The sequence below is a fragment of the Diplotaxodon limnothrissa genome, linkage group LG12 (genome assembly GCF_057381915.1).
Source record: "Diplotaxodon limnothrissa isolate DT_005_m linkage group LG12, D_limnothrissa_male_GT1.1, whole genome shotgun sequence".
In the NCBI taxonomy this organism is placed as follows: Eukaryota; Metazoa; Chordata; class Actinopteri; order Cichliformes; family Cichlidae; genus Diplotaxodon; species Diplotaxodon limnothrissa.
The window spans coordinates 25,595,199-25,622,886 of NC_140607.1; the positions used below are offsets into that span (position 1 = coordinate 25,595,199).

A 27,688-nucleotide genomic window follows, 5' to 3' on the forward strand; every position below is an offset into this window, starting at 1 on the left:
GACCACCTAGGAGCAGCAGAAACAACCTGTCAACACAGAAATGTCACACTGCTTCTCTGTAGTTCCTTTTTTACTTTCACAAGTTGCAAAACAAAGTTATTTGAGTAAAGTTGTTTGCTCACTAATGGTTGGTAGTTCTTTTGCAGAAGTTTCTTGATTTCTTCAACAATTAGCAGAATAATGCCGAAAAGCTGCAGAGGGGAACTGAAAGGTTGGGATTTACACAAGTGGATACTGTAGTCATACAGTATGATCCGCTGTTAATGTAAAAGAATATTATAGCAGTTATTTGGTTTCAGCGGAGTATTTTTTACTGTCATTTAATCTAGGTGTACGCAGACCAATCTATGGACGGCCATGTAAAAACTTGTGAAGAAACATCAAAGATTTCCCACAGCAAAGCGACAATCAAGCACTTGTTTTTTTAACTTCAACCTGCTGCTTCTGTTTTGGTTTCTACAGGCAAAGTGTTTCAGGGTTGCATGATTAATGGCACACTCCACATTTCGAAACCCCCTCGCTCTTTCTTAATCTTTTCTGTGGAGATCCTCCACATACGAATTCTTTCTGAATTAAAGACTCCAGCTTTAAACTTTGTTCAATCACTTGTCATCCCTCCTTTGTGCCCCCACATAACTGCTTCCAGCACGGGCCTGCAGGAGTTATGACTTGCATATGCATGGTGCTTAAAAAATGATGTAATTGTGTGGTGTTGTTGTCTTTTTAAGCAGGAAACATTAAAATAGCTATATTAAAGCAAATAAAAAGACTAACACAGAGTTTCAAAGAAGACTTCAGCCTCTTTACTAAGCATCTCCTTAAACCCCTTTTTCCTTACACTCTCCTCCTTATTCGTTGTCCATTAATTTGCCCTCGACTATTCTTTACTTTTTCTGTTCCCTCCCTTCCCTCATCCTGTTTCCAAAACTCAGAAACTCACCACCTCTTTTTGCCTCCATTCACTTTTCCATTCCAAACAGCTATTTCCTGAGATTTTTTCCAAAATTGTTATTCCAATTCTTTTTCACATAATTTAACCTTGGTGCTTTTTTCCCCTTGTTTCTTTTTTTCTTTCTTCCTTTGTTTTTCTTCTTGAACTCACAAGGCCGAGCCTGTGTGACTGAAAGGACCATACTAGGGATATCCCCTCTAACTGACATCATCATCAGTCAATAGGCTGCTCTGTTGCATCTTTGTTTTTTTCCAGGATGTTTCAGGTGGTCCTTAGCCTCTCCAACTTACACTAGACCTGTGTGTATTTATGTTTTTATGCAGGGTTAGTAGTGGAGGTCTGGAGGCTGATGGGTGGTCACGAAGCCACAGGATGACAGATTTATTGTTTTGGACGCTATAGATAATAACCCTTCATGTATTTATTTCCTCTTCACCCTCAGCTTGTGTCTGTCCTTAGATCTGTTCCCCGTGCTCCATTTCCATATTTATTCTCCTTTTATTAGCTTAGTCTCCCCCCCTTTTTTTTGTAATCCTTGTGTTCTGAAAATCAGATGTGTCCTGCTTCTGTCACATCTTTACCCTTCACTGCTTCTCTTTTCATCCCCCGACTTTCTGTTACTCTCTTTGCTCTCGTAATATTGCTCGATCTTCAAGGCTACTGTGTTTGTCGTCCTTGTCTTTCCTCTCCACTTGTGTGGTTGATCACATTTCGTGCCCTTGGGCATTCCCCAGAAGTCATAGTTTCATATTTTCACTACATTCTTTAGGCTGCGTATGACATCTTTATAGATACAGCTGATTGCATCTAGTAGCCTTATAAGTTAAGCAAAACTTGGATATTAAAGTAAATTCAAGGTGATGAATGTTTGGGCCTTTAAAAAAACTATTCTAATTAAGTAAGCTGATCAGGGTGGTCGGTAAGCATCCTAGTGTCTGCGGTTTACAACCACAGTCTCTCTTTCTCTCTCCATCTGCTTTTATCCTCCCCTCTTTTACACTGCTATAGAAAAAGTGCCCCAGACAGGATATGAGCTCATACCTGGTTATGTAGTCTGCGTGATTTGCTGACGTTGTAGCAAAGTGTGGTCTTAATCAGAGCTATTTTAAGCAACAAAGCGGGACAAACGGGCAACAGAACAGACCTCATTCTCTACTTTGCATTTTTTTTAGTCTCTTTTTATCCAAAAACCCAGCGGTCTTTCATCCATGGAAAACATTCTTGCCCCCATCTTGTGAAAATGTGTCTCCCTGCTGTATTTATTTTGAATGGACATCAAGTGCTGACACTGAGGCTGTTCTGCCGTGGTTGTTGTTTGACGGATGTTTTCTTTTCCTTATGAGGATGGCTCCCAGGCACTTATCCCCTTTTCTCTGGCTGCTTAGGCTCCAGTTAGCTGCAAATGACAGAAGAGATTTAGGGCCTTCATTAAGCTTCAGACAGCACCTGCACTGACTCCCTATAAAACTCTGCATAGTTCTCAACCCAGTGTCAGACAACTGCATCCTCCCTTCAATGTTGGTGGTTCAGTCGTGGATGCCTCAACACATAACCGCAGGGTTGTGCTATAGAAAGGCTGGGAGGTCAACCAAAATGGAAGCGCAGATTGAGATGGAGATGAGAGAGACATGAAGAGGGTAAAGGCGGGGTTCACAACAGGCCAGCAGACCCCCAGGATGTGGGAGAGGATGTGTGGATTATTCCCAGCAACAAAAGCCATTAGCCCCTGGAAAGACTTCAGAGACTGGTGCTATTTAATCTAGAGATTGGGAGGTATGAGGGCCCCATTTGTTGGGATCAAGCCAAGCGCAGTTTTTGTGCAGTGCCCCAGTGGAAACAGCAGGAGCGGAGGGGCTATGGACCAGGGAGCTGTGGCAAGAAGGCATAAAGCTGTTGTAGTGTGATACTGAGAAGAGAGGGGAGAGGCGAAGCAGGGGAGGAATCACAGTGGCGTGAAGTTTTTATACTGAGATACGAAAGGGAGGGCAGGAAACTGAAGATTAAGAAGTCAAGTAAGGGCATGTCTGGACTCAAAGGCTGTACCACGTATGCTGTGTACCCACGAGGCTCTATGATTCACACACACAAAGCACTAGACTTGTGCAAATGTAGCTTTAAAGATATGAAGCCAGCAGCTCAAAGTATTTCCATAAGACTTTTTTTGTTTGTATTTTGTGCAACAATTTGGGTTCAAAAGCGTTGCAGGAGTTGTTGAGTTATGAACAGCCTGCTACCAGCATCCTGTACAGTACATACAAAACAGGATCATCTATTGCCTATTTGTATGTATTCCTGTTGTCTTCATGGCTGTTTCTTCAACAAACCAAGCTTTGACATACATTGTAGAGACACCGATGTGTTACCTCTCCCCATGTTATTAGTACAACCTTTAAGGCACTGAAGAGCCGATAAGGGAGAGGAAGACAAATACATGGTTAACCATTTATAGAGGAGTGTGGAGATGGATGAAGAGATGTCTGGGTTACAGTCAGTGAGCACATTAGGGGAATCCCTTAAAGTTAATTTGGCATCCAGTCAGGATAAAACGTTCATTGTTCTGAGTGATTGAAGGACATGAGAATGGTGTAAACTAATGCCCTGAATATGATTGGAGTGGTCGTATTAAACCTTGCACTCTTTATTGAAAGCTCTGTATATATATGTGTGTGTGTGTGTGTGTGTGTGTGTGTGTGTGTGTGTGTGTGTGTGTGTGTGTGTGTGTGTGTGTGCCAATAATCCTCGTGTTCTGTGTATGTACATGTATATAGATGTATGTGAATGTCTGAACGAATGTGTGCGCGCGCGGGCATTTGTACAGTGTTTTTCATTTTTTACCTTTCTTAGGTCATACTGTTTTTTCTCTCTTTGTTTTACAATTTGAATCTGTAATCTCTTCATAGCATCACAGTCACGTCATTTCTGACTGGGAGTGACAGGAAGGGCACGGCATTTCCTCTCACTCTTTGAAGCTGACGTCTGTGTATCCCAGAGTGCTGGCTTGACTTGCAGGCCTAATCTAAGATCAGCGTGCCCAAAAGAAGACATGTCTGACATCCCTTGGAGAGCTTCCGCACAAGCGTTGAAATGCGCCTTTTCACTAGTGTGGGTGATGTGGGTTTTGTTTTGCTTCAGTGTAGACAGGCAGATTCCTGTTCTCGTGTGTGTGTGTGAGTGTATGAATGTGTGCATTGTTCAAATAATGGAACAAGGATGTGTATTTACTGTACTGGCATGACGTCAGAGGAGACCTACACAGATGATGTGTAGGTTTGGACATTAAATGAGCCAGATCAATGTGCAGTACTTTGTTGCTGCTGTTGGTGTATTTTTGTTTATCTATTTATTTATTTAATGACAGGGAAAGCATGCCCCACATTCTCATATGAATGGCAAAAACTCCAGCATTACGTTTAACTTAATCCTTAATATATCTTACTTATTCTTGTTATTTAAACCATATATTTAGTTACAAAATAGCAAAAAGACTAAAAAAATGAAATGTTGAAAATGAGACCACTAATTGTATTGTGAAAAATATATTTTTATTTGTATTGAATTTCAATTTGATGACAGCAATGTCTTGACAGGAGACTGACATATGTGCGTCAATCGCAAAAAATGTGAAACATCTCAAGACTAGAGGAAATGGTCATCGAAGAATAGACCTGTTGAAGGGGAGGATGAATGAACTTGTGATCTTGTTGCCTTTAAAATGGTTGCTTTGAAGAAAGGGATCGGGTCTGTGACTACTTGCAGGCAGTTGCCATTTGAAAACAACTTTTGTGAGTGAAATGCATTAAGTCATGACTGACTTGTGGAGGCAGTCTTCCACCATCCTACTGTCAGTTTGCAATTACAGTTTGTAGCTGTCTAAAAAATCTACATGCAGAAATTAACTGACAGAAATAAAGCCATAAATGTATACATTTGAATTAGAAACTTCTCCACAAATAGTGCCATAGCTGCTGCTGGAAGCTTATTAAATGCAGAAGACATAGGCGTTTAGCAACTTTGCTTTTGTATATGAATATAACCAGAATAAAACCAGCTGTAGGGCAATAGGGTACTCAGATCGTTGAGTGCCATGTTGCAAAGAGATGTGCCGCTGATTTGTTGCACTCATCGGCACAGACTGACTCCGATTGATTACGATGTGTTAGCAATATGTCTGCATTTATAGATTAGACAACAACTATTTGCAAACCTTTACCAATCTGTCATTGAGTGATTGAAGTCAGTCTGAGTCAGACCATGATTGTTTGGAGACAAGTTTTCTCCTAAAAGTTGGCCTGTGGAGTTGCTCTTTGATCGAAAAGTGGTCACCCAGAATTTGAGAGTGTTGCACAGTCGGCCTCTCTGTGATGTGACGGAGAGAAAGAGATTATTCAGCAACGGTGTAAATAGAAAGACTGTGGAGGCGATGCAGTATAGAGTATAGAAATTTAAGGATCATGCTTCTCAGCCAAATTGAAGTTTGAGAAGTTTGTCATCATCGGTGCAGAAAGATTGAAGTAATCCAGAGAAATCTCTGTATACAGGGAATCAGACTGAGAAGTCTCAATCTCAGGATAGTCCCCATCAAAAGCAAAACACGTTACACAATTGCAAGCTAAAATTCATGCAAAAATAAAAACAGATATAACAAGATCTCACAATGTTGCCATCCTCGCTGCAAGCTGGTTCATTTAAAAACAGAAGGAAGATGTAAAATCGTCCTGTGGTCTTCCAAATCTAAATTTGTGTTTTTTGATATTGCTGATGGATAAATACTGTTTGTTAAGGAGAGGGATTATCTGGCTAGTTATCAGAGTGCACTTCAAGAGCTGTGATTCATGACGGCATGGGGTGTATGAGTTCATGTGGCATGAGTTGAATGAATTTGCACATCTGTCATTGAGTAACATATTGTGTGATTATATTTAGATGATGTCCTTTCCATGGAAAGCCTTGTTTATTTAAGCAAGAAAATACCAAATGACAGCAGCATGGCTGTAGTAAACAGGTCTGGCAATTAAGCTGACCTGCCTGCAGTACAGATCTGCCTCCTACTGAGAACATTCGGTGCATTATGAAATAAAAAATCCTGCAAAGGAAATTTCAGCCTGAGATCCAGGAACATGTGAGTCCGAGAGATCATTTAGTTTTCAAAACTTCCATTTAAGCGTATATTTTGTTAACATTTTACACAAAGTCCCATCTTTTTTAATCAACAGAGTTGTATTTTACACCGCTCCCTCCTCGTAGAGATGGGCTGCCTTAAGAAATGGGAGGAAAATGTTCAAGTAGTTAAACTGCTTGTTCCACTTGCAGTACAGCCAAACTAGGCAGCCATATAACTGTCACAGCCACAGCTGAAAATTATGACTGGTGTATACCTCTTGACCTCTTAGGCAGTAGAGGATTTTCAGCCTGACTTCAGTTGATTGCATTGTTTGTTTATGGCCTAGCAGGAAGTTACATTGGCGATCGGTCCCCGTTGTGAGGAAGTAGGGAGCTGTAGTGCCGGGGGGAGTTGGTACCCTCTGGAATAAAGTGCTCTCATTATAAGCCACATTCACCCATTTTCCACACATTTAAGCAGCACTTTATTCTGTGCTTTTACACACTGATGAATGCATGATAGACAATTCAGGTTTAAGCAGAGTAGACTGGCTAGAGCTGGTGCCCTGGACTGAACCTCTCAGTTGACGATCACTGTTTTTATTACTGTTTATTGTTGTTTTTTGAGTCTCTTTTTGATTAAGATGACTAGTAAATCTAAAATCTTAACCATGAATGAATTATTAGCGGTAAATTTCTCCAGCTTTATTTTCATGAAATGGTTGTTTGGAACAAAAGAAATGATTTCAACAATGTGACCAGGACTAATGGGATGAATCTCACAAAACTAACAGCTTTGGAAAAACAAAGCTGATCACTAAGGAAAGATCATTAACTTTGAGGAAAGGCATGCTGCTCGTTACCATCTTACATGATAAACAAATGAAATGCAACAGCAGAGCACAAAATGCAAATTAAAATGTTAAGATGTTAATCTTATTCTGTCCTAGTTTCCAGTATCTGCCTCAGTCTTTTGCCTCATTGCCAATGATTTCCTACCCTTTTGCACCCTTGCTAAATTGCACCTCCTGCCATCTTGTTAAGCTGTGCCATTCCCCCTTCTCTCTCTCTTCCTCCTCTCACTGTTTGTTCCCCAGTCTTCCCACTGCTTGTCCTTCCCTCTTCCTTCTGAGATCTCAGAGGATTTCTTGCCTTTCTGCTCTCCTCTCCAGTTTGATCTGCAGAGTAACTCTAGAAGTGTGTGATACAGACCTGCTCTTTCAGGAGACAACTAGGGGTTCAGGGTTGGGAGGGGAAAATGTGGGGGTTGGATTTTCTGGCACAGAAGACAGCTGTTAATCAAATAGTCAAGGATGAGGTGTTTCTTTCTTCCCACCTTGAGTGGATCTCCCTTTCGTCAATGGGCCTCACAAAAGAGCCAAGGGAGTCGGAGGAAAAAGCCAGCTCTGCATGCCTGCACCTGGACAGAAGGAGAGGGAGTGTTTTACGCATGCTTTTAAAGTGATTGCAAGTAGTTAAGACTTTTAGTTTCCCTTGCTGGTCTACTTACTTCGTGCTGAAAACACAGGCAGTTTCAAAGGTGACAGCCTGTTCTATCTGTCTCCCTTTGGCTCTTTGTTTCTTTTTCTTGGTCAGGACTTCCTCTTAATGCTGATAGCAGTGTACAGCTTAGCAAGTGTCTTGTTATTGCAAGAATATTCCTTTCTAGTTATCTCGAGCCTCTCAGCTTCCCTTCCGCCCCTGTATATGAGTTTATCTGTGCTGCTACACTATCTAATCACAACTGAAGCATCCACCTTTTTAACTCTTTTTCTGCTTGACAGGAGAGCGCCCCACATTATGTTGTGAACATGCAGGTGGTTTTTTTCTGCAGGAGTGAACCTGAAACAATTTATTTACAGTACTTGTTGAATTTTACATTATGACCTAAATGTCCTGCTCCTTCTCGGGCTTTTATGTTCATCATAGAATGATCGATGATCGACGGTGTGCTTCTTTAGACTGTCCTCAGATGGGAACCTGCTGGCAACAGCTGGCATATAGTACTACATTTAACAGTAACACAGACACACTGTGCCATAACTCTGGATTAGAGGCTTTAGCAAGACAGGCCTGTCACGGCATATCCATTCGTTAACAGAATGGGTGAGTCCAGTGGACCCATTCCCTCGAGTGATGGATGGGTCCATTGTATGGCATAGGGGACAATGGAGCTGATCTTGGTGTGCGTCCTCAGGCGTGTGTGATAGTGGAACCCAGAGGCTGGGGGTAATTTCATTCTGGGCAAAGCCAGACAGTTTAATGTCCGTGGGTCCTCTGTGCTGAACTGACCAAAATGAGACATTTGAATCAAAGTGCTGTGAAATATCCCTGGTAATGCTTCTCATGTGTCGCTTTGCTTTTAGCCTCAGGGACTGGCTGCACTCTCAGTTGGTCTGTTAGTTGTCGTTGTCATGCTAGCAGCATGAAGCTGTGTACAGCGGTGTGTAAGTCTCTCTGGTCAGTCCACCATTTTGATCAAGACATGTCAATTATATGTTTTTGGAAATTCAGAACATGCTTTCTTGCTTTGTTGATCCTTGAGCAAGTTCAAATTTCACCCATGAGAATATTTCAATAAGACTTACTGGAGGTTGGATTTTCTTATGAACATTAAGGGTTTACTACAGGGGTTGACTACAAATCAAGATGATGCCCTTTTTCTTCTTCACTGTTTTATTTTCAAGTATCTTTTAGTGAAATACACTCAACAAAAATATAAACGCAACACCTTTGTTACTGCTCCCATTCCCCATGGGATGGACGTAGAGACCTAAAATTCATTCCAGATACACAATATAACCATCCCTCCCAAACAGTGGTCACAAATCAGTCCAAATGTGTGGTAGTGGGCACATCTGCCATATTGAGATAATCCATCCCACCTCACAGGTGTGCCACATCAGGATGCTGATCTGACATCATGAGTAGTGCACAGGTGTACCTCAGACTGCCCACAACAAAAGGCCACCCTGGAATGTGCAGTTTTGTCTCACAGCAAAATGCCACAGATGCCACAAGCAATGAGGGAGCGTGCAATTGGCATGCTGACAGCAGGAATGTCAACCAGATCTGTCGCCCGTGCATTGAATGTTCATTTCTCAACCATAAGCCGTCTCCACAGGCGTTTCAGAGAATATGGCAGCACATCCAACCAGCCTCACAACCGCAGACCTCGTGTAACCACACCAGCCCAGGACCTCCACATCCAGCAGGTTCACCTCCAAGATCGTCTGAGACCAGCCACCCAGACAGCTGCTGGAACAATTGGTTTGCACAACCAAACAATTTCTGCACAAACTGTCAGAAACCGTCTCAGGGACGCTCAACTGCATGCCCGTCGTCCTCATCGGGGTCTTGACCTGACTCCAGCTCGTCGCCGTAACAGACTTGTGTGGGCAAATGCTCACATTCGATGGCGTCTGGCACGTTGGAGAGGTGTGCGCTTCACGGATGAATCATGGTTCACATTGTTCAGGGCAGATGGCAGCTGAGAATGTCCCAGTTCTTGCATGGCCAGCATACTCACTGGACATGTCACCCATTGAGCATGTTCGGGATGTGCTTGACCGGCGTATACGACAGCGTGTACCAGTTCTCACGAATATTCAACAACCTCGCACAGCCATTGAAGTGGAGTGGACCAACATTCCACAATTGACAATCTGATAGACTCCATGCGACGATGTGTTGCACTGCATGAGGCAAATGGTGGTCACACCAGATACTGACCGGTTCTGGGTCCCCAGACCCCCAATAGCGCAAAAAACTGCACATTCCAGGGTGGCCTTTTGTTGTGGGCAGTCTGAGGTACACCTGTGCACTACTCATGATGTCAGATCAGCATCCTGATGTGGCACACCTGTGAGGTGGGATGGATTATCTCAATATAGCAGATGTGCCCACTACCACACATTTGGACTGATTTGTGACCACTGTTTGGGAGGGATGGTTATATTGTGTATCTGGAATGAATTTTAGGTCTCTACGTCCATCCCATGGGGAATGGGAGCAGTAACAAAGGTGTTGCGTTTATATTTTTGTTGAGTGTATTTCGTATTTACAAAATTTTAGTAAATTCTAAATTGGCATGGCTGCAGCTCTTCCTATTAACAACAATGAATCCTAATTTGAGCTACATCTGAAAGTTTTTTTTAAATGTTTTTGTCGGTAGTTTGATTTATGCACGAGTTCTCCATAATCTAAGCGATTTAAAGAATAGTTTTTTTTAAGGGTAGTTTTCATCTTATTGTCATTAAATTCCTTGAAAGCATCTGAATCAAGAATAGGGTGAGGTTGTTGAGATTAAAACAGATGCATCATATAACCTGTGACATAATCCCCTTTTCAAAGTAATGGCTAAGCCACTCGTGGCTTTACATTTTCATAGGAAATGAAAAATAAATAAAATAAAAGCAGTGACTCATTGACACTTTCAAACATAAATGAAATTGCAGTATATAAGTCAAAAGCAGAGTTTTTCTAACAAACAGTTCTAATCCTAATAATTCTACCTTGAAAGAGAATATTTGGTGTGACCACCTTTATTTCACAGCACTGCCTGAACTCTTTTAGACAGGTTTTCTTCCAATTCTTTAAAGTAGTCTTCAGGAAAAGTTCTCCAGTCTTGAAGAACATTTTAGGCTTTTCATTGGATGTTCTTTGCCTTTTTTTCCCTTTTCTCTCATGAATGTTGAAATCCAGGCTCTGGGAATTCCAGTTCCATTTCTATCCAGGTGTGCTTTTACTACATTCGCACTGTGTTTGGGATCATTGTCATGCTGAAAAATGATGCTGTTACCAATCAGATGTTTTACAGATGGTATTGAATGGTGGATCAAACTCTGATGTTACTTTTCTGTGTTGACAAGATCTCAAACACCACTGGCTGAAATGTAGCTCCAAACCATAACAGAGCCTTCACCGTGTTTTATAGATGGCTATAAACAGTCACTGTTGTACATATCTTCCGATCTTCTCTGTATATGTTGATGGTCATTTGAACTAGAACACTCAAATTTGTATTCATCTCTTCATTAGACCTGTTTCCACTCACTTTCAGTTCAGTGACGCTTCACTGAACAGTAGATGGACCAGTTGAATGTCCAAATATGTCTCTCAAATATGTCCTAGTAAGGGCATTACTTTCAGAGGAAACACTTTTTAAGGAACCAGTGCAAAGCATACTGAGATATGCCAAATTTGTGGGTCTTCAGAAATCATCTTGTTGGTGCAGAAATACTATTTTATGTATGCATGGCATTTTTACTAGATTTAACTAAAGGAATTGGAACTAAAATTGTTTTTTAAGACTGCTAGTAACAATGTGCCTAAAGATACAGTTTCTGTTATGTGGAAATACCACACTGGTTCATTGCTTGAAATAGGTGTCTTGTTTATGCTTGAATGAGTCATAGGTCAGTGTTAAGTGGCTTAACAAACAACAAAAGTCATTCCTTTGAAAGTGGTGAAGGACTGGACTGAAACAAAAAAAGAAAAAAAAAACAACTTTGAAAGAAATTCAGAAAGAGCACTATAAATTACAGCAAAGTTTGGTGCCTTGGAAGCAAAGATAATATAAAGAAATAAGGGCTGGCTCAAGACTTTTGCACAGTTCTGTACATGCTGTATCATCGCACTTTTTAAATGGTTTAGGTCTTCAGTAAGAACCACTGCCCCTTTTTCTTCATATATCTCGCCTTGGGATATGCATGTCAAAGTTAACAAGAAATATAACCCTGTATCCTGACCCTAACCCTCGCAAAAGGCCGTGGCCATTCTTTGACGTCGTAAAGATCCAAGAGTGAAAAGAAGCACTGTTACAAACTGAGCATTTAGCATAGTCTGAAGCCTGAGCCTTTTGCTAATACTCATTGTCTGAAAACATGTTGAAAACACCAGAATCAAATACAAGTTAAGGTAAATCGTCCATTTTAAGTCTGAGATGGGCTGGGAAGGTGTAAGGAGGCAGGCCGATCACTGATTGATTTGGCCTCTTTATCACCAACTTTATTGTTCAACCATTCTGCTTTGGATTCAATTTATTTGGGCCACTTTTGTCCTTAGTGTTAAGATCACGAGGTAACAACTATTAATAGTACAGTGCAGTGATTATATTTTCTTTTGTTAGTATATATGTGAAACATAAAACATGTTTCATCTACGCTATAGCCCTCAGTTGCAGTGTTTTGTCTCAAGGGTACGCAGCCTGGTCAGGTGGCAACCCAAACCCTCTGCAGAAAAAAACAGCTCTGCTCGTTGGCTAATTTCACTTCAGTCTCGCCCTAATCCATCTTTCCATTCTGTCAAACACTTCTTATATAGCCTCGGAGCACTGAGTGGTCTCACTTTCCATCTCCTCACTGTCTCATACTCTTACGTTACATAAGATAGAAAAAAAAAAAGCAGTCTATTTATTACCCTGCAGGCAAGAAAATGTCTCAAATTATAATTCTGTGAAATAGATTTGTCCTGTCTTTTTCATTAAGGCGGAAGTGGAAGCTAAAAGAGGGTTCTGAGTGCTGTGTGTGAAGAGCGATGGGGTTTGGATGCAAGTAGCTACAGTCATAGAGGAATGTGGGTTATGTCATGTAGGTAAATGTTACGTCAGGCTGACTGACTGATTGGTCTTTAGTGCTCATCAACACATTGTGCATGTCCCTTTTAAATTTATAGAATTGAAGAACAAGCGGATTATTCCTATCTTTGCATTAGCCACACTAGCAAATTTCTCATGTCTAATTTTCCATTAGTTTTGAGTGTATGCCCACAGATTAGTGTTATGTCAAAATTGGTTGAGTGACAGCCGGAGAGTTTGGAAACTTTGACAACAATTTTAAATCAATAAACAGGGACAGAGTATCACTTGGTATAGGAGATACAAATTTTGAGGGCTGGACACGTGCATATCTTGGAAACAATCTTGTCCTTACTGGGAAAGGGACTTGTGCTGTTGTGGAGTTGGTAGCAACTGAAAGTGAATTTCACTCCAATGTTATGTGATATAGTGAGTAATTTAACAAGTAAAATGTGGCATATTACTCTTTCTGTATAATGTCCCTAACACTGAATATAGCAACTTCTGCAGAAGTGTCTCAGATTTGGGTTCAAACATGTGTGAAAAAAGTCCAAGATTTGTTGCCAGCCAATAACTCTCAAGGAGCGATACTGAGACTCATAGAAAAGGGGTTAGAATTAATTAGGTACCAGTGTTATTTTACTTATATTTCAGTAGTTCAGCCCACCAGTCAGAGCAGGCTAAGCTTTATGGTAGCAGAAACTAAACTAGACAGGTGCTAAAGTGGAGTGTTTCAAACTTACGGCTTATTTAGATTTCTGCAGCGAATCTTTGAGGAGCCTATGATGTAATCTGTGTAAGTGGCAGATGCTGTTACTGGCATTCATGCTTTTGTGTGGTGTTTTATGTGTTAATTACATTGTGGTCATGTCCCGGTGTTTTATATCCAGTGCAAGCCATGATAGAAACATATTAAATGCTGGTACTTTTTCCCTCCTGGGTCCCCACTCTTTGTTGTGGTCAGTTTTGGGTTTTTTCTTTTCAATTTTTAGAGGCAAATATACCGTTGTGGTCAGAAGTTTACACACACTCATCATGGGTATGACTCTCATGGTAATTTGGGGCTTTTAATGATTTCTTTGAACTGATCTTTTTCCACTGTTGAATGATTGTACAGCATGCATCTTTAATAGGTTTAAAAAAGAGAGAATTTGCATTACAAGTTTGAATATATTTAGGATTTTCTCCAAGCCACACAGGGTCAAAAGTATACATCACTTTCAGTACTTACTTTTATTAAGAACAATTTAGTAATTTTATTATTTGTATTACCAACTAATAGTTGGTAAATGCTTGTGATAGCCATCAGCAATAATTCTGGTTATTTAACCTGGCAGAATTGGTAGAGTTCATTTATATTGGTTGCTTTTGCGGCACAGACGCAGTTTTTACGTATAGTACAGATTTTCAGTAGAGTTAGAGTCATGGCTTTCGGAAGACGATTTCAGAAGCTTCATATTAGACTGTTTCATCCATCCCAAACCTGTTTTGATGTGTGTTTGGAATCATTGTATCCAAGTTTTAACCATCTAGCTGTTGATTTGATGTGAAGTTAAATACTCTGGAGGTAGTCACCTTTACTCCTCCCAATATACCTCTTGTCATTGTGGCAAAATAACTCAGTCTTTGTCTAATTGGACTATCAACTTCTCACCAGGATCCATTTGGCCTGTTAATGTGGGCAGCTGCAAATTGCAGTCGAGCTTGAAGGTGCTTAGCAGGTGCTTCTTTCTTGGTTGATCCATGGGAATATAAAACTCGCATCATTGTGGAACGTGATGGCGGTGTCCCTGAAGTTCTTGAAGAGAACCTGTTCCTAGTAATTCAGTTCCTTGCAATTGTTAGTCTGCCTGCTTATTGGTTCTTGCACTTGCGCTACAGTTGATTTCAGTTCGTGTGTCCGAGGAGAAACATAGTCTGCAGTGTGGATATGGACTTTACTTTCATTTGACTTTTATTACTTTTTTTTTTACTTTTAGTCCACAAAAGGATGAGAATGCAATGGTGAAAGCATTAAAGCTGAGTGAATGCCCAGCACAGCAGCCAGACCCTGAACTTCAACAAGTAACAAACCGATGAACAGTCAGGCTGCAGCCTCAATTTGTACATGTTCATGTTTCTAAAGCAGAATCACTGTGGCGATTGCTTTAAAGTCTCTTTGTGCTGGTTTTCATCTTTGCTTTGTGATGTCAGCTTTGTGTGTCCTATATGTGTGTCCTTATTAGGATAGGGATTTGTGTTGGTGTGTAGAACTGTAGCCTATAGTTTTTTTTTTTTTGTTAAATGGTGCATATCAGGTCTTTTTACAGCGTAACATGAAAGTAATGTAACGAGTATACAAATTACTTGCTCTTGGGAGTAATTAAGGTACTGCATTACTTTTAAGTGTTGTGTGTAATATGTTTAGTAATTTTAGAGAAATAATTCCAAAACTGATTGCAACAAAGTGAGGAAATACATTCAACATGCACAAACATTTGACCACACAGTATAGATTCAATTTGCAAAAATGTATTGTCTTTGATGTGCTGCTTAGAAATGGTGCTGACTCTCAAAGGGGAACCAATGAGAACCCAGTGAGATACGGAATCGTATCGATAAGCGATATCAGTAATGGAATTGGAATTGCTAAATTCTTATCAATTCCCATCCCTAAGTATAAGATAATAATTTGAAGCAATCAAAATAAAATTTTAAGTTGTGAGCATTACATAGGTTGTTTAAATTTATCATATTAAATAAATTACATTAGAAGACACAAATCCCTTGGGCTTGCCTTAGGAAGGTGTAAAAAATCTGTCAAATCAAACATGCAGAGCTACCCACCATAGTTAAATTCAATTCAATTCAATTTTATTTATATAGCGCCAAATCACAACAACAGTCGCCTCAAGGCGCTTAATTAAAGACTGCTTGTGAATAAGACAGCAGCTGAAAGTAGCTTTTCCAACTGCATTGCATTAAGATAGTGTTGGACTGCAAAAGTTTGGTATTTTGTAAATTGTGATATTTGGATATGATTAGATACCACATGTTGCCTCTACAGGTGATCTCTAGGAAGCATCAAATTATCCCTTTAGTGACATTCATGTTAATTTTTGCTGTTTGGGTTAATGTATTTTGGTTGCCTTGGAACAATAACCCACAAACCCAATAGGTGTCCATAGTGTTTTTAATATCCACTCAGAAACACACTCTTAAGAACATTCCTCTGGGATGACATCACTTTTGAGGCTCTGAATTAAACAAAGAACAAGCTGCACTGTGGATTGTTTTTACTGTAAAGGGAGGATGGATCAGACATCTGCTCTCCCTTTCCAGCTGTTACGCACTGAAAGGAGATTTGCTGAAAGTATGTGGGTGAGTGTTGATGTGGTCTACATTTGGACTTCTTGCTTGTTTATGTGTGTGCTCTGCTATGCCCACAGGTTATATTACTTTATTGCATCTACAAGCAGATTTCTATTTGTCGATTTCATTAGGTGACTCTCTGGCATGGCATCCAAGACTGAGTATAAGCACTTGACAACAACTAGAGTCTAACCTTGAAACGTGTCACTCATTCCTTATGCGCCGGCACTACAAAGCCTAATTTTCCCCTAACTTGAGGCACAGAGTCGCCTCCTTGTTCCTGATGACCTCTGATATTTTTTTCTGCTATTTATTTTCAGAGTCTGATGCGATGATGTGTTTGTGGGTGGGACAGCTCTCTCGGGGCCCCAGCCTGGCCCTTGTTCATGTGATCAGGCCCTACATGGAGTGGCATTTGGCCTGGCCCTGTGGGGCCCCGTCTGGGAGCAGTGAGCTGATCTGCAGCCAGCCTAGAATGCCAGACATTTGAAGTCAGACTTGTTAAAAAAGAACAGAGGGTGGTAGGAGTTTCGTCAAATATGCCCCTGTGTCTGAAATAACCCACAAACTGTCCGAGATGAAGGGAAAAGAGACAAAGCTTATTCCCATAAGCTGACATTAGGAAGCACAGCCCTGCAACCTTTGCTTGGACAAGCTGTAATTTGTCTTATATGTGTGTTTTTCCACAGGTCTCACAGGTCTGATAGCATGTCTTAGTGTTTGTTTCAATACGTGAACAAAGTGTGTAACATCATCTGTGCTATGGAGATTGAGCAGCTTAATAGTTATCATGGAGAGGATACTGTGACAAACAACAGGGTTTCAATATTTCAATAAATATCTATCAGATAATTTTTTCATTTAACCTTCTTTTTTTACCCATTTTCACAAATTCTTTTCAGTCTCTGTGTCTACAGTCTTTCATTCACACATGCAGGATCAACACTCTGTTCTCATCATCTTTTTTCCACATCGTTGTGTCTCATGGGGCTGTTATACTGGTGTCCCAGCTATGGGCTGAGCTGGACTGGGGTTGTCAATTATAGAACTATGATAGGGCCCTTGCTGCATTATGCATGGAAGTGTCCCGCTGGGGTAAAAAACGGCCTACAGCCAGGAACAGGGGATGGAGAAATGAAGGGATGAATAATGGATGGAGAGATGGAGTAGCAAAACACTATTGCAATCTGTGTCTCACCAAATTGAAGACTTGCCCTGGCTCACACCTCTGAAACTCAGGGCCAAGTAACCCTGGGTGACTCAGAGTCACAAGGTTGTCATGTGAGAAAGCACAGGATGGCTTTAACCAGCCTTGAATTTTGTGTCAAGGACCCAGTAGGGTACTGCCATCAGAAAGGTCAGCAAAGGTCATGTCTGTTATTTTATGTGCAGATAGCCTCGCATCATGATCATATTTGTTTAACAACCTCTGGAAATTAATTAATTACATCGTTTGGAAGCCCTTGCGTATTGTCTCTGAGTCGTTTAATTATCAGCTAAGAAAAGTTATATTTCAAATCTAATTAAATGTCAGAAAGTATAACTCCATGCCTTTAATGCATTGTTCAGAAGAACATGATTAAAAAGGGAAGACCAGTGAGTAGAGTTAAGCCTTATTACACCCAAAGGGCAATGTGTTGTACAGCTAGCAGTCAATTAAAAAACAAATGAAGATCACTGCAGACACAAAACGGGGGCAACAAGTATGAATTAATTTACATAAAGATATCCAAGGCCCAATCAAACCTTCCATCATCAAACATTAACCCATTAATGTTCACAGAGGACATTTTATAGTTTCACACCACTTTTTTCAGTTATTAGACTCAGTCTTTTGTGTTTTATCATTTTAGGTGAAAATGATAGTGGAAGTGGAAATGACACAAGATGAGAAATGCAGGTATAGATGTAGTCCAGGTAAACTCATTTCCTCTTCCTTCCTTTTATGTGCTTCAGACACTACACGAACACACACACACACGAAAACACATGCACACGGAGAAAATACAGCCCAAAGCCAGCTGCTTGTTTACCAACATTTTTAGTCCTTGAAATGCTGGTGCAGGTGTATTTTTATTCACGTATCTGGTTTGTTGCAGTTGGCCACTGTAAATCTTACAGGGAGGCACAGGAGAAGAGGTGCCTCAAGTGACATATGGCTAAATCTGAGAAAGATTCATTATTCATGAGGTGATTGAATTAGTACATTCAACTGACACTGAGAGGCCGCGTTATGCGTAAAGGAAATGAATGCTAACGTTCCAAAATGTAAGATGTCACATGCAGCCAAGTAACTAAGCCCTTTATGTAGAAGTCCCAATCTGTTTTATTTGGCATATACAGGTTGTACCCAAGTTAATTTTAGAAAGCCTGAACAGGAAAAAAAAACAGCATTAAGTGGATTTTTTGGAAAATTGGATTAAAATCTAATTTAGAGGTCGGTTTGAAATGTGACTACAAATGTGTTTCTTCAGATATGTCTAAGTGGTGATGTACTAGATATGTCTCTTCTCTTTTTCTTTTTTTTCAAACTTTTTTTGAATTGTCGATAATAAAAGAAACATAAAAAACACTTAACACAGCAATAGAGAGCATAAATCAGGTAGAGATAGTTTAGAACAAATTTGCATACAACAAAAAGAAAGTTTTCATAGGACACTATGCACTCATGTGAAAAACTAACCCTACTATCATAGGACTTTGGAGAATTAGGAGCAGGGGGGTGTTGGTAATCTTAATTGATCATCAACAAGTGTAAGCACCTCTATAAAAGCAGACATTTTGGCAGTTTGCTGGTCTGGAGCATTCAGGTGTCTGTTAACACAGTCTCACAATCTTCCCAGGAGTGGACAACCCTGCAAATTCATCACAAAGTCAGGCTGTGCAATACTGACATAATAAATAAGCCAAGAGCTACTCTCAGAGCTCAGACTCTAGTCCTCAGTTAGCATGTTAAATGTTAAAGTTATGACATACAATTACGCTTGTATGAAAGGGTTGCCAGGTTAAAACCTCTCAAAAAAGAATATGGAAGCATGGCATGGATTTGCAAAGATGCATCTGAACAAACCTTATGACTGAAGTAATGTTCTTTGGACAGAGCAGGTCAACATGGACGTGTGTGGCCGTGTTACCAAACATAACAACACAAACATCTCATGCCAGCTATCTAACACTGTTATTGAGGGGTGACATTTTGGATTTGTTTTGAAAAAGTGAAAAATAATAAAAGGAACACATAGAAAACATGTAAGGAAAAAGATCACACTGGATATCTATACTGACATGGACTGGATAGTGTGTTAGGAACAATAGGATGCCACATTGTTTGATGACAATAGAAATGATCAACCTACACAGGGTTGAATTCAAAGACATCTGGAAAATCAAAGTGAATGGGACAACGCATGGTGTCCTGGGGGTTGTCCTCTCTTATCTACACCTGGGCATCACTGAGCTCCATAATGTCCCAGTGGTGTTCTATTGGAATTAGGTCAGACAAGTGTTAGGGGCCAGCTAATGGTACCAATTCCTTCATCCTCCAGGATCTGCCTGCATACTCTCGCCACATGAGGTCGGGCGTTGTTGTGTTGTCCTGATACCTAGCCTGGGGAGGTTTGTAGGTCCCTGCATGGATATGGGTTCCCAGAACACCACTGACCAAAATTGATCATGATGAAAGATGTTAAAGGCACCACAATGTTCTCCACGACTTCTTCAGACAATTTCACATTTGCAACATGTGCTAAAGGTGAGCCTGCTCTCATCTGTAAAACGCACCAATCGGGCTCCATGGTACTTGGCAGTGAGCGCAAGGCCCACTAAAGCATGCCGTGCCCTCAGGCCACACTCATGAAGTCGGTTTCTGATTGTTTGGTCAGAGATATTCATACCAGCGGTCTGCTGTCCTGGAGTTGGACTACCTGTGCAGCCTCTGTAGGGTCCAGGAATCACCTCGTACTACCAGTAGTGACACTGAGCCTAGCCATTTGTTACAATGGTCCAGTCAAAGTCCAAATCTCAAACTGATTAAACTGCTTTGGTGGGACAGTAGAAAGCTGTGCACAAACCTCAATGAATTGATGCAATCTTGTAAAGAAGAGTGGGACGAAATTCCTTTGTAAATGATGTGATAGACTGTTAAAGTCATACAGGCTTTATTCTTTTTCGTTACTGATGGTTATACAAGCTCCTGAATGATGGAGTGTTTCTTTTTCACGGGAATGTAGCTAGTTTTTGGTTGTTTTTGTGTAAATCTTTAAAATTCTGATAGATATACAAAAAGGTAGGGCATGAAAACAACAAACGGTCTGGGCCAGTTTTGAGCTCAAACTCTTCCACCAAAGACAAGACCTTGAAACATGTTATAAGCGTTGCCAAGTGACCTTCAGGGTTATCCTTTTCTCATTCATACTGTGGTGCCATTTTGATGCAGTTCTTCAAGAAAAGGCTGAAAGTTTGGCTTTCAAGTTTGCCAGTCTCTTTTTATGAATATAATTTCTTAATAAGATCAAGTTTACAAAAAATTGTAACTTTGTCCTTCTCATTGTCCTCAAAACATCAGGGAGACCTGTTATGCTTATTTCCAGTTCCATGATTTTATTCCTGGACTGTATGGTTCAAGGTCCAAACATTCATTCCTCATTATGTACTAGGCCTTTGTCCAGCCCCTGAATTCATGCAGTGTCTGAAACAGGACATTTCCGCTCCTTTCCCTTTAAAGCTATCCTCTTTTTAAGCCAACTTTTTTCCGACTGGCTGCTATTCAAACAGAAGGTTTGAATAGTTTGCTCTTGTGGTAGTTCTGTTGTGCATAAGCTGATAAATGAGTTTGTCATTTGAATTTCTAGTAGTATTTGTAATTTTCTGTAGTCTTGCAGTATTATCACTCTGTGTTTTGTGATTGATTGCAGTTGTTAGTGAAATCAACAGTTTCAATGAATAGCTTCTTTTTAAACATAATGTGCAATTAAAACAGTTTACTTACAAATTATTGTGAGGCTTTGTTTCTAAACAGCGCTGAAAATGTACAATACATATCAGGTACAGCCATTCATCCCTGCAGCAGACACTAGACTCAGATGTTTTGTGGGCTTAAACGATGCATACACATGTGCAGGTAGTACATATACATGAATCTGTATGGAGGTCTTACCATGCATGTATTCATGACAGGTCCCCAATGTCAACTAATGTCAGTCAGTGTATCAGTGAACGTGAAAGATGCTGTTGTTGCTCATCACCACCATGGTGGGGTGACACTATTTGTCACTGTAGTGATGGATTCCGTCTCCCTCAGAGGAACATGTGCAAGCGCCGTCTCTGAAAGGCTGTCTTTGTTTTTCACACTCACTCACTCACACACACACAAACACGGTGCTGTAACTGACAACAAAGGCGTGCTTATCCAATTGTGGGGGAATAAGATTAAGCTACAAAGAAACTCATATGCTAATGTTAGCATCTCCTGCTCCAGTGAGAGCCTTTGTTTGTGTAATCAGGAATAACATGGAATTAGATTTGAGATGCTGTCTCGGAAATGATGCTCATAAGACCCCATTGTATGATGTTGACATGTTCCTAAATAACTGAAGGGGAGGGCCTGCTTTCTGTCTGATGTAACAATCCCCTGGGAAATAAAGAGTAGTTGTGCTGTTCAGATATCTGATTTTGTTTTCCTCTAAACAGGCTGTGTGGCAGACCCGGCCTAAGCTATGTCTTTACTCACTGTTTTCCTTTATAATTGACTTAGTTTGTCACCATAATTAGGTTATGGCAAAGAAGAAATAACTCCTCTGTCATCTGGTGGTTTAAGATTGTAATCTTTCCTTGATGAGAGCATCTCATTTTACAGCTTACTGTATTTCATCAATAGCAGCAATATGGAGTCTTAGTCTTACTGTCGACCCAACAGGTCAACCAGTTGCTGCTGTTGTGTCTCAGAAGTTGAAAGTAAGGCCACTCTGCATGGGGCAAATGCAATAATGTGTGGTCTACTAAGCCACACATTATAGCATCTTTAACATATTTGTCACATGAGTGGGGTGGTGTGGCCTTTTGAAAAGTGCTTTTCACTAGGACCTGCAGTTTGCCATAAATTCTCCCACCGGTGTCAGGTCAATGGTGGTTGGGACGCTTAAAATCTAGCGAGTGTGAAAGGAACTCTAGACAGTCCGGTGTTGTTGTATGAGCCAGGAGAGAGGGAGGCCATTCATTCGCACCTCTGTGACCCCTCTCTCATTCTTCTGAAGAAGAATAGCCTGCCTCTCACGCACAGTCAGCCCTAAGCCCCTCGGGGCATCAACAGCCTGTTACATAAGAATGAAGTAAAGAATGCTCCAAAAAAGTCTTCAGCCATGACCTTGGCTTTGATAGAGCCCTGTGATTGGTCCTGCTCTACTAGTGCAAAATCACTTATTTATTCCTGTGATACCAAGCTTGATATGGATGTTGCTGAACCTGTAATAGCAACGACTAGCTTGTATTATCTGTTCATGATGAAAAGTTCGATTTTCAATCAAGTACAGATACTATAAAGGAACGTGCAAAAGTCTTGAGCCCTACATTTCTTTTTATATTGCTAGGAAAATGGAAAGTAGGTGCTGCAATTTATTGACGTGTACAGAGTTTATAAAATTCTGACAAGCCTGAAAGTCAATATTTGGTGGGACTACATTTGCTTCTTTTTTTCCTGTTTCTTAATAACATGTAATCAGAAAATATTCACAAAACTTGTCTGTGAAGGTTCTCAGTCATCCAGGTCATCGTAGTCAAAGGAGCTGCAACTTATCTTAAGGATAAAGGACACTCTTTCGAGGATGCCAATGTTCACATTTTGGACAGAGAGGACAGATGGTTTGAAAGAGGAGTGAAAGAAGCCATCTATGTCCACTGTGAGCGACCATCTTTGAACAGAGGCGGTGGTTTACGACACCAACTCTCTGCCATCTATAATCCAGTTTTGAGATCCCTTCCCAGACGCCTTAACGCCCACTCACATCCTGGGCCATCTGACCTCAGGAATTCGCATGATAAGGTGGGGCCAGGTTTCACAATGAACACACCCGAAACTCTGGCTGATTGGGACCCACGCCCAGTTTCCCACCTTGGCTCAGGCGATTAGAGGATCATCAGGAGGTCCTTTTGTCCCTCTGTGGGGGGTCACTCCCACTAGGTTTATATCTGGGACTCTCCACCATTTGACCTTAGAACTGAAGAAGCTTCTCGGATGAGAGGTGAAACGTCTTCAAGCAACTTAAAGAAGTCCAGACGCTTTTCTTTGCAAGCTCCTTTGATTCACAAAACTTCACTTGTTCCACATTTTGTTATGTTTCAGCCTTATTCCAAAACATAATAAATACATTTTCACCTAAGAATTCTGCACACAATGACAGCGTGAACAAAGTTTACTTGAATGTCTTACAAATTTATTAAAAATAAAGGTCAAAAATTTAACATGTACGTAAGTATTCACAGTCTTTGCCACAATACTTAAAACTGAGCTCAGATGCATCCTATTTCCACTAATCTTCTGTCAAATGTCCATCTGTGGTAAATTCACTTGATTAGACGTTATATGGAAAGGCGCACACCTTTCCATATAAGGTCCCATAGTTGAAATTGTCTGTAGACATCTGAGACAGTATTATACTGAGGCACAGGGAAGGTTACATAAAAATCATTAATGATCAACCCTGAAGGTCCCAGTGAGCACAGTGGCCTCCATCTGTAAATGCAAGAAGTTTGGAACCACCAGGTCTCTACCCAGAGCTGGCTGCCTGGCCCGTCTGAGTGACCAAACTAGAAGGGCCATAGTCAGGGACGTGACCAAGAACCCAGTGGTCATGCTGACAGAGGTACAGCATTGCTCTGTGCAGAGCGAAGAACCTTCAGGAAGGACAACAATTTCTGAAGTACTTCACCAATCTGGCCTGTTTGCTAAAGTGTCCATTCCTCAGTAAATGGTAAATGACAGCCTGCCTGGAGTCTGACAAAAGGCACCTGAAGGGCTCTGCTCTGATGAAACAAAGATTGAACTCTTTGGTCTGAATGCCAACCAAGTCTCATGTCTGGAGGGAGGAAACTAGGAACTGCTCATCATCTTTCCAATAGTATTCCTACACTGAAGCATGGTGGTAGCAGCATCATGCTGTGGGGATATTTTTTGGCAGCAGGAAGTGGGAGACTAGTCAGGATTGAGGGAAAGGGGAATGCAGCATTGTAGAGACATCCTTGATGATAACCTGCTCCAGAATCCTTTGGACCTTAGACTGTGGTGAAGGTGGATGTTCTTGGGTGACATGTACAGTATCCAGTTCACAAGTGATTGAATATCTTTGAAGAGATCTGATGGCTGTGCACTGATGGTCCCAATCCAACCTGATGTACCTTGAAAGGTTCTGCAAACAAGAATGGGAGAAATTGCCCAAAAATAGTTGCACCAAATTATAGCACTATACTCAAAAAGACTTAAGGCTGTAATTGCTGCCAAGTGCACTTCTATATTGTACTGAACAAAGGCTCTGAGTATTTATGTATATGTTATATTTTGTTTGTTTTATTTTTAATACATTTCCAAGAATTTCAAGCAAATGTTTTTACTTTATGGGGTATTGTGTGCAGAATTTTGAGGTGAAAAATTCATTTAATACATTTTAAAATAAGACTGTAACGTGACAAAGTGTGGAACAAGTGCAGTGCTGTGAATATCTTGTTGGTGCAAAAATACTATTTTGGCTTCTTTGGCATTTTAATAGATGCAATTAAAAAGAAAGTGGAAGAAAGAATGTGTTTTATGACATGCTCCTAGTAACAAAGTGCCTAAAGGTATAATTTAGTCTATGTTAATTGGTTCTTTGCTAAGTTGTTTGTCGTGTGTAGACACAACGTTGGTTCATCCCTTGAATTAAGTGCTTTTTTCTGTTTGACTGATTCATGGGTCAGTGTTAAGTGGCTTAACAAATAAAACATTCCTATTAAAATGGGCAGGTAAAAGGACGAGCTAAAAATGGGTGTAAAAGTAGGCAATATGTAAAGAAAAACTTTAAAAGATACATGCAACAGTCATTATTCTCTGCTGGGTCATAATTAATAAGACCACAAATGTCGCCTTAAAAAAATTATTTCTTTCCAAACGTCATTAAAACTAAAGTGTATTTACTTAATTAAGAAGTAAGGGCTTGTATAACAAGATAATTAGTCTTAATTTAGACTTTAAAATCTGTTATCAAAGAATGGCACAAAGGTAAAATATTATCTTTTAATTTGGGCAAAAAAAATCTTGCTGTTTTATCCCTTTGTACAAGCAGAAAAGGCTTCTTATCTTTGGCATCACTAAAAGCACTTTGAGGATTTGTTTGAGTAGTTACTATCTGAATGTTTTGCATATACTACTTTTGCATTCATATCGAGGGTGCACCTAGGTAAATATCACTTTCTGTGTTTGCATATGCTTCAAATACACAATCTGAAGTGTTTTAAATACATCTAATATTTATTTCGCTTTCAAAAGTCACTCTGGCATTATAAATCTGTAAATGTTGGAAAAAACCTACTGAACTTGCGTAATTTACTTTTAATTCAAATCATTTTACCCACTGTTGTTTAACAAGTCCAGTCCTGGGAAATTGTGGCATTTAGGTTTGGCAAGCCTTCTGCATGAGTAAGTTGTCCTTCTCTAAACATAATGAAGAACTTGAGAAAAGGATGGGCAGTTTGTGTTACATGACAGGTTAAGGCCAAATTTTCTATAATCCTAGGTGTGGAGCGTTACGTCAGCATCTTGATCTTTCTGCACAGAAGAACACTAGATCTCTGTGTCTCTGTTAGTTTAATTTTTTCTTGACTATTAATTCTGATGTCTGCAACATATTTTCTCATCTTTCACTCTGTGAACCTCCTAGATTACAATATTTTTTATCAAAACATTGCCTAATATTTATCTGTGATTTGTGCCTCAGACTCCTTTCTTGCCTTTAGAATGTGCTTTTTTTCAAACATGCTATTATTGTGTCATTACTTTTGTCTTCCTCAGCCCCCATATAATTTTCCTGTCCCAGAGTGTGTTGTCTGCTGGGAGTCCAGGTTCTGAAGAAAGTCTGTCTCTGTGTGGATCCAGGATTTGCCACGAGATTTCCCACTCCTGGTTTGGCCTGGTTATCGGAGCCAGAGACTGGACTGAAGAATGGATTAGCGAAGGCTTTGCCACCTGTCTTGAAGACATTATCTGGGCCCAAGCACAACAAGTATAAGATAATGTGTTTTCCATATTAACCACTATATGATAGTAACATACAATCACCGGCCACCACATTAGCTACACCTGTACAGCTGCTGGTTAATGCAAATATTAAAGCATATAAACATGTATGTTAAGACAACCTGCTGAAGTTCAAACTGAGCAGCACAGTAAGGAAGAAAAGTGATTTAAGTGCCTTTGGATGTGGCGTGGTTGTTGGCAGCAGAGGGGTTGGTCTGAGTATTTTAGAAACTGCTGAGGAACTCTACTGGGAATTTCCCACAAAACCATTCCTAGGGCTTACAGAGAATGGTTCAAAAAACAGAAAATAACCAGTGAGCCAAAGGACAGAGAAGAATGGCCAACAACAACTTAACAACAACTTAAATAATTAAAAAAAACAGGAGCTACAAGGATCACAGCAGCAGACGTCAATGCTAGGTGACATTCCTGTCAGCTACGAGTAAGATACTAAAATTCACAAAGAAATCATCAAAGTTAGACAATAGAAGGTTGGAAAAAACATTGCTTGTCTGATGATTCTTAATCTTGCTGCAAAAATTCAGAAAATAGGGTGAAACTTTGGTGCAAACAACATGAGCACAAAGATCTTTTCTTGTATCTGTGGTTCAGGCTGCTGGTCCTGGCGTGGTCAATATTTCCTTTGCACTTTTTGGACCCCTTAGTATCACCCGAGCTGACCATATCATACCTGTCCATGCCTGCTATTCTGTCAATATGAACCCAAATCTCACATAAATGCTTTCAGCACCTTGTTGAGTTTATGCCACGAAGAACCAAAACAACTCTGAAGGCAAAAGGAGGGCCAAGCTGGTACTAGAAAGGTGTACCTAATGAAGTGGCCAGTGAGAATAAAGGCAAGCGGGTGCCTCTGAGAAGATAATCTTCTCTCATTAGAAATGATTTATATGTAAATATTTTGAGTCATAAAAAAACAAATACTGCTAAAATATCATATAGCAAAATTCATTAAATAAATAAAATGCGGGTCAGTATTCCAACCTTTCGTCTGTTCAAACATCACTGTGACAAAAACATACGTTAAACTTTTTTTTTTTTTTAAAGGCAACTAGAGAATATTGGAATACAAAAAAGCAAAAACAGGAAATAAATTTGAAAAATCACAAACAAACAAAGTTTTCTCAACCAATCACAACATTAATCAATAGACCATATCTCTTTAGGTGTAAAACCACATCAGTCGCATAGTTGATTCGTTAGTAAATTCTTTTCTAAAGATTGTTTTCCAAAGAAATTTTAACGTCACATTTTCCCAAAGGTCCTTCTACAGCCAGATGGTTAATTAAGGATCCCTGCAAAAAATATAAGAGACTAAATAGATAAAAGAAGTGGGTGTAGCATTAATGTTTGCAACACTTCAGCTCTAATCTTGTAGTTGATGGGGCTACAGACCTAATCCTCCCACTTGTATTCCCACACCATCTAGAGT

At 40.2% G+C, this 27,688-nt stretch overlaps 1 protein-coding gene across 1 annotated transcript in view; it reads left to right on the forward strand.

The window, feature by feature from the left end:
• aopep (aminopeptidase O (putative)) overlaps positions 1-27,688 on the forward strand; it is an 89,199-nt gene that overhangs the window by 8,937 nt on the left and 52,574 nt on the right. Inside the window, exon 7 of the mRNA XM_085367378.1 lies at positions 26,014-26,224. Within this exon, the coding sequence (XP_085223504.1) occupies positions 26,014-26,224 (211 nt within the window). The remainder of the gene's footprint in view (positions 1-26,013; positions 26,225-27,688) is intronic.